At 43.5% G+C, this 11,312-nt stretch overlaps 1 protein-coding gene and 1 long non-coding RNA gene across 2 annotated transcripts in view; one reads left to right on the forward strand and one right to left on the reverse strand.

Moving 5' to 3' along the window:
• The first annotated feature begins 4,641 nt into the window (after positions 1-4,641).
• Positions 4,642-8,622, forward strand: LOC143287486 (uncharacterized). Its single transcript, XR_013055968.1, has 3 exons — positions 4,642-6,890; positions 6,939-7,193; positions 8,307-8,622. It is a non-coding gene; the product is annotated as an uncharacterized LOC143287486 (long non-coding RNA).
• A 147-nt stretch (positions 8,623-8,769) lies between these two features.
• Positions 8,770-11,312, reverse strand: part of LOC143287485 (acetyl-coenzyme A transporter 1-like) — a 16,497-nt gene continuing 13,954 nt past the window's right edge. Inside the window, 2 exon segments of the mRNA XM_076595503.1 lie at positions 8,770-10,129; positions 10,707-10,810. Coding sequence (XP_076451618.1) covers positions 9,971-10,129; positions 10,707-10,810 — 263 coding nt within the window. The 3' untranslated portion in view covers positions 8,770-9,970.

Here is an 11,312-nt window from a genome sequence, read left to right on the forward strand (position 1 = left end):
GACTGAAATTTGGAGGCAAAATTGCACAGGCTGTCAGTGCTGCAGCCCGGGGGGGCGTGGGGGGGTAGGGAGTGGGGTGGTTAGTTGACCTTTGGGAACCATCCCAACGCTGACTGTCCTAAATCCCTCTTGTTCGAGAGAGTGGGGATGTAACTTGGGGCAAGACACTCTCCACTATTATAATCAAACTCCAGCCCAGATAGTCAGGACAGCTGATGCCTCCTCTGCTGCTCTGGTGGTCATAGTCGAACACGACTGACTATCACACGTACATACATACATACATACATACATACATTCATGACCAGCATACATTAACAGGCGACTCTGATATGGCTGGTGTATGCTGGGTATTCCACAACCCACCGAACGCTGACATGTGACGACAGCTGGGTCTTGATTGCTTGCGAACATGAAGAGGGTTCAGAGCCAGATAAACTCGGGGTCCAGGGGCGAGAACACGGCACCCAGACCTGTCCCACGCATCTTAGTTATCGTTATGTCTGTTAGCTGCCTAGCTACCTGACCTTCGCGGTTTTTTAATGGGGGAGGGAGGGGGGTGCGGGCGGGGGGCATGGGGGGTGGGGGGGTGGGCGGGGGGAAGGCAATGCGCAGGTCGATCATCTGCATACGGTGACCCTTCCTTCCTTCCGTTGAGTGATCACAGTCAATACCTGACTATTCTATCACTGAATAAAAGGGGGTCTGCGGAAGCTACATTGAGGTCTACATAGGTTTCTTAAGTAACTCTTTCCATACGAACGGCGAAAAGAGACGACGTTAACAGCGTTTCACCCCAATTACCATCATCAAAATATTGCAAGCGGAAGGCTCTTATACTGAAGACGTGAATGTTGACAAAGAATACCATTATTCTGACGACGGAAGCTAAAGGTTGGGTCATTCAGACACCCACTGGACATCCGAGGGGTCTGTGCAGAGGAGAAGAGAGGACTGGCCGTACTGAGTGAGTTAAAAAAAAAAAAAAAAAGAAAGAAAGAAAAGAAAAAAAAAGGTATATTCTGGTTTTCATATTCTGAAGACCATCGACACAAAGGTGTCGACTGAGCTGGCCTCCACAGATTTCTGGGGCAAGGCGTTCCAATCCCGGATGGTACGTGGGAGGAAACCAGCCTGCCTATATCTAGTTTTGCAGAAGATTTGCTCCAGCTGCTCAGTGTGGGTGCGTCGCTGTCATGGTGGTGGTGGTGGTATCCCCTTAGAGTCACGGGAGCAGTATGCCAAGTAAAAGCAAGTAAGGGAGTAGCACTATGCTTATAAAAGAGCTGTTTGACGATTTTCATCTCCCCCCCCCCCCACCCTCTCCCCCTACATCAGCCCCCCACCCCCACCCCCCGCCCCCACCCCACCCCACCCTACCCTACCCTACCCTCTCACTCACCCCTTGTTTTGTTGATGTTGATAACTTATTCGCCACAAACACCAGTGTACAGTGTATGTAAATGTAGGGAGGGAAATTACACTATTTCCGCTCAAGTCGAGGTCACTTTTATACCCCTAAAACTGAAACTGTTTTTCGTGTGACTCATTTTACGTCGTGTAAGTCAAACATGAACTGTGTGTGTGTGTGTGTGTGTGTGTGTGTGTGTGTGTGTGTGTGTGTGTGTGTGTGTGTTTTCTCTTCCCCCCCCCCACCCCTAATTCTGACACTGGATCATGGCAGTTGCCAACATTTCATCCAGGTCCCTTCCACTCTTAATTGTGGTCAATATTTTGTGGTCAGTCGTGACGTAACCTGCACACCACACAACCCCCATGCTGTGCGACAGTTGTGATGGCCAGTGTGTGTGTGTGTGTGTGTGTGTGTGTGTGTGTGTGTGTTTGGCAGGTTTATTTTGGCTTGATGGAGCAGTCCGCACGCGTTTATTTTGGGTGGATGTGTCTGCGAGAGATGTTCAGTGGCGAGAGAGAAAGTCGGTCCCGCAGATCATCGGGAATGTTTTATGGCGCACGCCTCACCTTCCTCTCAGCACGCTTGGTTTGATCAATAACCCTCAACCCTCCCCCCCCCCCCCCCCCCCGCCCCCCCCCCCCCCCCCCCCCCCCCCGCCTCCTCCCCTCTCCTCCACCCTTTCCGACGTCCCCCCCTCCCCTCACCCCAACCTACACCACCACCACCAGCACCCGGCCTCCACATCCCTGCTACTTCAATTCAACACAGTTCAGTTCGATCCTCCCCTTCATCACACAAAATGTCTGTCTGGCTTTGCGCTTTTCTTTCAGTCATCTCCCCTTATATTATTTTCTGCTCTGCTGGTCCTTCCAAGGCCTGACTAAGCGCGTTGGGTTACGCTGCTGGTCAGGCATCTGCTTTGCAGATGTGGTGTAGCGTATATGGATTTGTCCGAACGCAGTGACGCCTCCTTGAGCTACGGAAACTGAAACTGAAACTGGTCCTTTCCCTTTTCACAACTTTTCACTTTTCTGGAAAACATTGAATTTACATTTTTACAATCCTTCGCGAAAACGTTGTGTTTTTTTTTCGCGAACAAACGTAGTAACACGTTGTCGTCGTTGTTGGTTATAAACATTTTTTGAACGTGTTGCTTAGCTGACATTTACTTGCACATTGTTACTGAAGTGTATGTCATTGACCATGGCAGTGCGACGGGGTGGTCATTGATGAAATTGTTTATGGATCGTTATCATGCATGATTATAGTGAACTGCAGGCAGTTCCATGTCATTCGAGGGATCATCTCACGTGTTATATATTTGTTTTTAAAATGCATTTCTAGTTGACATATGTACGAGCACAATGTCGATAGACCAATGTAGCACTTTTTTTTTTCTTTTTGGTATGCCCATTGCAGACATGCACAAGCGCCATTCTTTTGAGTGTTCGTTGTTTTGTTTTTTTGTTGTTGTTTTTTTGTGTGTGTTTTTTCAGAAGATGGCTGCATGCTCGTCATTTTAGATCGAATTTTATCACGTGGATTTTCATTTTAAACTACGCTTCATCCTCCCCCACATCAACCCCCACCCCTCCCCCCACCAACCCAAACCTTCCCTATGCCCAAATTGTGCTACATTCTGTATGTGTTTGTATTTGATGGTACTTTCATTCTTTTGTTAGCTTGCAGTCTCGTGTGTGTAAAGTTTGTTCGTTCCACTTTAAAAGATGCTTTGGTCTTATTAAAAAAAAAAATATATATATATATATATATAAAATAATTAATTAAAAAAACAGAACGTTCTTCTGTGTTCCGAGTCCTTCCCACCCCATTCTCCTTGGAATGCGAGCAGGTGTGCAAGTTAGTGATGGAGAAAAGTAGGAATCAAATATGTTGTTCTTCACTTCAAGAGCCTTTGCTGAATCACCTCTCATAATCTGGTTGTAGGATCGACTGTCTCTGATGACACCCCACCCATCTCCCCCCAGTTTGAGCACGTGTCACATGCACATTTCTGTGAACTGTTCAAAAGATATTGTTGAAGTTTTAACACAATCTTGAGATTTGAATGTATTCTTTTTCTTACTTTTTTTTTTTTTTTTTGCTGCAACCCCCAGAACTTTTCTTTTCGTTGTTGCTGTTTGTTTTATCTCTTCTTCACAGTATTTCCTAGATACTGGCACTTTTGTTGTTGATCTTTATGCTGTTTGAACGTCAACAGAAACACAGTACTTCATGTAACAGCTTCGCTTTTTTTTTTTCTTTTTTTTTTTCAATCTGCCGAGAATCACTTTGTTTCATGATTCCTATGTGCGTTCCATCTGCAGAATATTACTTCTTTACTTTTGAAACTGTGTCGATTGGGTATATTTGATTTAATTGTTTTCCCATCCGCAGAATATTACTTCTTTACTTTTGAAACGGTTGATTGGGTATATTTGATTTAATTGTTTTCCCATCCGCAGAATATTACTTCTTTACTTTTGAAACTGTGTCGATTGGGTATATTTGATTTAATTGTTTTCCCATCCGCAGAATATTACTTCTTTACTTTTGAAACTGTGTCGATGGGGTATATTTCATTTGTTTTGTTACATCTCCATCAGATGCATTTCAGGCTTCCGTGGTAAGAGTTCACGGACCAGATCCACTTATGTGCGTTTTCCGTTTTGTGATTAGACAGTCCTCAGTCGGTTGTCTTAGTTATAGATTGTCGTGCACAGTTCATGAAAATCGAAACCCCGAGAACCTTTGCTGTTGGTATGTGTGGTGACTTTTTCTTTCTTTTTGTCGGCTACCCTGAGAAATAAACTGTCCTTTGCATTTATGGCTTCACACTATTTGTATGTGTTTTCGCATGTGTATGTGTGTGTGTGTGTGCGCGCGCACGCACGCGCTTCCATATACATCTGGTTTAAAATAAAATAATAATGAAAAGGGCTGATGCCTGACCTATATATAAATCCTTTGCAATGCCCAGGACAACTAAAGCTCATGAAATGCTGTGGAAATGAAAGATATAGAAAATAAAAAGAGAAGAAAATGGTTGCGGTGATTAGAGCTCAAAAGGCTTTGCATGCATCCTTTCACATGACAACAAAAAAAAAAAAAAAAAAAAAAAAGGAGAAACGGAGAGACATAAATAATTATGATCACATCAATATCTAAGCAAGAAATTATGGACAAAGAGCCATGCTACACACACACACATGTACACACACTTTTTGATGAAATGCCATCAGGCAAATTCATTCCTGACAGAACCACATAACCAGTTGTTCAGCCAGCTTACCTTTACCAATACATAATGACATATGTAAAATACGAAACAAAACAATGTGCTGTTCTGAAAGTGGTCAGATGGTTTTATTCCACGCCCATACGTAACAAGATCATCTTACTGAGGTCAGTAAATGCATTCTTTCAACATTAAATCATAACTGCTGTCAATGATGAAACAAAATATTTTTTTTTTAAATTAACACATACATCCTACATGAATATTCAGCAGGTCTTCACTCTTCAAGAGTGTTTACTGCACCCCCTCAACCTCCCACCCATCCCTAGCCTATTCTCCACACACACTGTAGAGGGTGTGTGTGTGTGTGTGTGTGTGTGTGTGTGTGTGTGCTGAAATGAATGAATGCATACATGTCTAAATCAACTTATAGTGAATAAACAAAGAAGAATATAAATCATAATGAATAAAGCAAAATCCAGCAATTCAGTCTGTTTACCAATGCACATCGGTGAGTGCACACACACACACACACACACACACACCAAATTCTGGAGTATTTGAAAGAAAAGGATTTTTTTCTTGAATATATGTTGAACCTGACATACTTTCAGTGAACTCACTAGTACAGATTCTGTCAGACGTCCGAGATACCCCAAACTGCGCTCAGGTGGGGAGAAATTGCAAGCAGCTGTGGCAAGTGACCTCCCTTAGTATATTACTTCCCTTCAGCCTGCCGATGCAGAAGTCTGCACTGGTGGATCACGATAGATTATATTTAATCAAATCACTCTTTATACAGTTTTGGTTTGCACAGAAGGTATGGCATGTTTGATTAAATCAACCAATACACAGTTTTGGTTTGTACAGCTTAAATGAAAGATCAACATGCATAAAACAATTTCACTGATAAGAATGCAAGGAACCCCCCCTGACTACAAATATATTATATCAAAACTGATAAACATTCAGAACAGATAAATAAATAAATTCATGAAGAAATATGTTTCTCACATTCCAAATGTACATCAGTAATCAAAACTGCACAGATCTGAACAACCAATGCCCATAATAAAACAAGATGTCATGCCATATGATACATACACTTTCCACAGGCTTAGAATACAAACGCACACTCACATGATTATCTGCTCAGTGACCTTGACTTCAAGGCAAGGTCAAACAAAAGGTCACACTTCAGAAGTGTGAGTGATTTAAATCCATACCAGTTCATGCCTCCAGAAGATAAGACAACTCATCCCTCCCAACCCCACACCCTCCACACACACACATGCTAACACAGAAACATTCATAGACACTAACACAGAACTACACACACACACACACACAAAGACAAGAAAACACACATGTACACACACACAAACATACTAACATAGGAAAAACACACCATTAGCTGGTGTCACCCCATCATCTGTCAACATATCTGAGGTCTCTCTCCACTGTTTGCTGGTGTCATCCCATCATCTGTCAACATGTCTGAGGTCTCTCTCCACTGTTTGCTGGTGTCACCCCATCATCTGTCAACATGTCTGAAGTCTCTCTTCACTGTTTCCTGGTGTCACCCCATCGTCTGTCGACATGACTGAGGTCTCTCTTCACTGTTTGCTGGTGTCACCCCATCGTCTGTCGACATGACTGAGGTCTCTCTTCACTGTTTGCTGGTGTCACCCCATCATCTGTCAACATGTCTGAAGTCTCTCTTCACTGTTTGCTGGTGTCACCCCATCATCTGTCAACATGTCTGAGGTCTCTCTCCACTGTTTGCTGGTGTCACCCCATCATCTGTCAACATGTCTGAGGTCTCTCTGCACTGTTTGCTGGTGTCACCCCATCATCTGTCAACATGTCTGAGGTCTCTCTCCACTGTTTGCTGGTGTCATCCCATCATCTGTCAACATGTCTGAGGTCTCTCTCCACTGTTTGCTGGTGTCATCCCATCGTCTGTCAACATGTCTGAGGTCTCTCTTCACTGTTTGCTGGTGTCATCCCATCATCTGTCAACATGTCTGAGGTCTCTCTCCACTGTTGCTGGTGTCATCCCATCGTCTGTCGACATGTCTGAGGTCTCTCTCCACTGTTTGCTGGTGTCATCCCATCGTAACATGTCTGAGGTCTCTCTTCACTGTTTGCTGGTGTCATCCCATCGTCTGTCGACATGTCTGAGGTCTCTCTTCACTGTTTGCTGGTGTCATCCCATCATCTGTCAACATGTCTGAGGTCTCTCTCCACTGTTTGCTGGTGTCATCCCATTGTAACATGTCTGAGGTCTCTCTTCACTGTTTGCTGGTGTCATCCCATCGTCTGTCGACATGTCTGAGGTCTCTCTTGACTGTTTGCTGGTGTCACCCCATCGTAACATGTCTGAGGTCTCTCTCCACTGTTTGCTGGTGTCATCCCATCGTAACATGTCTGAGGTCTCTCTTCACTGTTTGTTGGTGTCACCCCATCATCTGTCGACATGTCTGAGGTCTCTCTTCACTGTTTGCTGGTGTCATCCCATCGTCTGTCGACATGTCTGAGGTCTCTCTCCACTGTTTGCTGGTGTCATCCCATCGTCTGTCAACATATCTGAGGTCTCTCTCCACTGTTTGCTGGTGTCATCCCATCGTCTGTCAACATATCTGAGGTCTCTCTTCACTGTTTGCTGGTGTCATCCCATCATCTGTCAACATGTCTGAGGTCTCTCTCCACTGTTTGCTGGTGTCATCCCATCGTCTGTCAACATGTCTGAGGTCTCTCTTCACTGTTTGCTGGTGTCACCCCATCATCTGTCGACATGTCTGAGGTCTCTCTCCACTGTTTGCTGGTGTCATCCCATCATCTGTCAACATGTCTGAGGTCTCTCTCCACTGTTTGCTGGTGTCATCCCATCATCTGTCGACATGTCTGAGGTCTCTCTGCACTGTTTGCTGGTGTCACCCCATCATCTGTCGACATGTCTGAGGTCTCTCTTCACTGTTTGCTGGTGTCACCCCATCGTCTGTCGACATGTTTGAGGTCTCTCTTCACTGTTTGCTGGTGTCACCCCATCGTCTGTCAACATGTTTGAGGTCTCTCTTCACTGTTTGCTGGTGTCACCCCATCGTCTGTCAACATGTTTGAGGTCTCTCTTCACTGTTTGCTGGTGTCACCCCATCGTCTGTCAACATGTCTGAGGTCTCTCTTCACTGTTTGCTGGTGTCTACCCATCATCTGTCAACATGTCTGAGGTCTCTCTGCACTGTTTGCTGGTGTCACCCCATCATCTGTCAACATGTCTGAGGTCTCTCTTCACTGTTTGCTGGTGTCACCCCATCATCTGTCAACATGTCTGAGATCTCTCTTCACTGTTTGCTGGTGTCACCCCATCATCTGTCAACATGTCTGAGGTCTCTCTCCACTGTTTGCTGGTGTCACCCCATCGCCTGTCGACATGTCTGAGGTCTCTCTCCACTGTTTGCTGGTGTCACCCCATATTCTGTTGACATGTCTGAGGTCTCTCTTCACTGTTTGCTGGTGTCACCCCATCATCTGTCAACATGTCTGAGATCTCTCTTCACTGTTTGCTGGTGTCACCCCATCGTCTGTCAACATGACTGAGATCTCTCTTCACTGTTTGCTGGTGTCACCCCATCATCTGTCGACATGTCTGAGGTCTCTCTCCACTGTTTGTCACCAATTCATCTTGGGCCATTCAATGGTTCAGGTTATTGTCAGCCAATTTCAAATGTCCGTGTCCCAATGTGCAAATGGCACCAAAATATGAGTGTCTAAAACAAACAGACGGATTATCCCAGTAACGAACAACTTCAAAACAATAACACAGGTGTGTTTGAGCTGTGCTGAGATCTGATTTTATGAACACAGTCATCAATCAACAAGTGTATATCAACTCTCTCTCTCGCAAAAAAAAAAACCCAAAAAACATGTGGATTCCAGGATAAGTTCTTCTTCTGCCTTAACTCTGTGAAGTTGCTTATTTATCATCATTGTTGTCTTATTTATTTATTTATTATTATTATTTTATTATTATTATTATTACTACTACCACCTTTTTTTTATATTATAATTATTATTTTTTATTTATTTATGTAAGCTTATCTATTATTTATTCACCTTTATTTTATTTCTTTTTTTTTTTTTTTTTTTTTTTTTCCAAGGCCTGACTAAGCACGTTGGGTTACGCTGCTGGTCAGGCATCTGCTTGGCAGATGTGGTTTAGCGTATATGGATTTGTCCGAACGCAGTGACGCCTCCTTGAGCTACTGAAACTGAAACCGAAACTGTGAAGAGCCCCCGGGGTGCCCCACAGAACTGTTCACCAGATTCCTCCAGGTTTGTGCTTGTGCATGAAGTATACATTAAGCATAGTGGTCCCTATTAACCATACTGGTTTGCTGGCCAGATAAGTGAATGGGATACTAGTATGATGTGATTTTTCTCACAATCTTCTCTTGACTAGGGCAAAAGAGACAGTCCAATTAGGATTTGAATAATGAAAACCTAACAGAAGAAATACCGTACTGTACATACAAATGAAAAGTGGCACTGTTTTGACAAAGCGTCAGTTGTGTTCATATGTGTGTGTGTGTGTGTGTGTGTGTGTGTGCATGAATGTATGCATGTATGTATGTACGTATGTATGTAGGGGGAGTGGGGGATGTGTGCATTATGTTTTTGATACAGTAATGGAATGTAACTGTTTACAAGCAGTTATAGATAAAAGTTTTTAATGCTTCAATGTATAAATGCAAAAACAAAACACATAAGCAAATAAGCTGAAGAATACTTAAACGAATAAATAAACAAATAAATAAATAAACCACCAAAAATATTAAGGACTATCAATACCTGTATGCAAGAACACAGAAAATTTGTTAACATAGATATAATTGTTTCATGTGGTTTACATAACTTATAATAGATATAGTTTAAGTAATCTGTACAATTTTGACTGACAGACAGACAGACAGATAGATACACAGACACACACACATAAACACACACAATATTGACAGATCCACAAACTCCAACATTTTAGCAAACAAACAAATGTTCCACTTTATCCAAGTCTTGATCGACAAACTCAACATTTTTTTTTAGCAAACAAACAAACATACATATCTTCATCCCAGTTCTCGACACAGCAACAAACTCTACATTTTTAGCAAGCAAACAAATGTAAACATCATCCCACTCCCCAGATATCAGTGTAACTTGCGTACAAAACCAAAATCCAAAGGCAATCACCAAAAAAAATCATCACACCCGGAAACGCGCTCACACAACTTGATGCCTACTAAACGAGTGTGCTTTCTTTAAGAACACTTCCAGGCTGACTGTGGTAGGCTGTCGAGCTGCCGCATTCTGTTCCGTCGCCATGCCAACCATACGAAGCCGATGACGAAACAAACGGCGATGAGGATGAAGTAGCCATCCTGAGTGGTGACGCACTTCCCTCCGGCCTCCGTGCACGCCTGAGAAACAGAGACTGGACTAAACGCGAGTTACTAGCAAGGAAACAAACAAACAAACAAAACAAAAAAATGCACAGAATGGGAGACATAAATTCATGAGACAAAGACACGACCAAAGTGTTGATTTGTTGTTAAAAATAAAAAAAAAAGAAAGAAAGAAAAAAAGAAAAAAAAGAAAGAAGTTTCAGTATCTTCATACTATTTGTCCCAACAAGACAGACAATTACACGTTCAGACATACATACACTCAGCCACAAGCATCCAACCCATACTTCCTATCCCTTACACACAAACACACACACACACGCGTACACGCGTGCACACACACACACACACACACAAATACATAAACTCACACACAACACAAATACACACACACACTCACTCACACAACACACCCAAACACACACACACAAATACACAAACTCAAACACAACACAAATACACACACACACTCACTCACACAGCACAACACACCCGAACACACACTCACTCCACACAACACACACACACAACCAACTCAACCACACACACACACACACACGCACCCACACCACCCACCCACACACACACTTACGGCCTCCGTCTCCTTGGAGTTACAGGACAGGTCAGTGGTGTCACAGTGTTTGAAGGTCAAATGGTCCACCAGCCACAGAGTAAATGTTGTCGGCCAGTTGCCTCCTGCAAAGTGCCAATTCACACAGCATCACTACATTTTCTCTAATATCATACATGCATGACAGTCTGTTCAAACATGTGTTTGTGTGTATATGTGTGTGTGTGCACGCGCGCACACGTGTGAGTGTGCAAGTGTGAGTGTGCATGCACAAGTTCTTATACTGATATGCAAATGTATGTGTCCAAAATTCTACTGTATCTGTGTTTGTGTATGATTTTCGATTAATGTTTGTTACCTTTTTTATGTACAAACCCCCACCCCCCCCCACTCTAATATTCCTTGTGACCCCGGTACACTTGGTAATAAAGACATATTCCATTCCATTCTATTCAATTCTAGACGTGTCCAGCTATGACCAGCTGAACAGCAGAGGAGGCAACTGCTGTCCTGACCATCTGTAGAGAGCATCTTACCTCCACTCTCTCAACCAAGAGGGTTTTAGGACAGTAGGCGTTGGGTTGGTCCCCAAAGGCCGACTAGCTCCCAAGGCTGCAGCACTAAGAG

Source organism: Babylonia areolata, chromosome 11 (genome assembly GCF_041734735.1).
Source record: "Babylonia areolata isolate BAREFJ2019XMU chromosome 11, ASM4173473v1, whole genome shotgun sequence".
In the NCBI taxonomy this organism is placed as follows: Eukaryota; Metazoa; Mollusca; class Gastropoda; order Neogastropoda; family Buccinidae; genus Babylonia; species Babylonia areolata.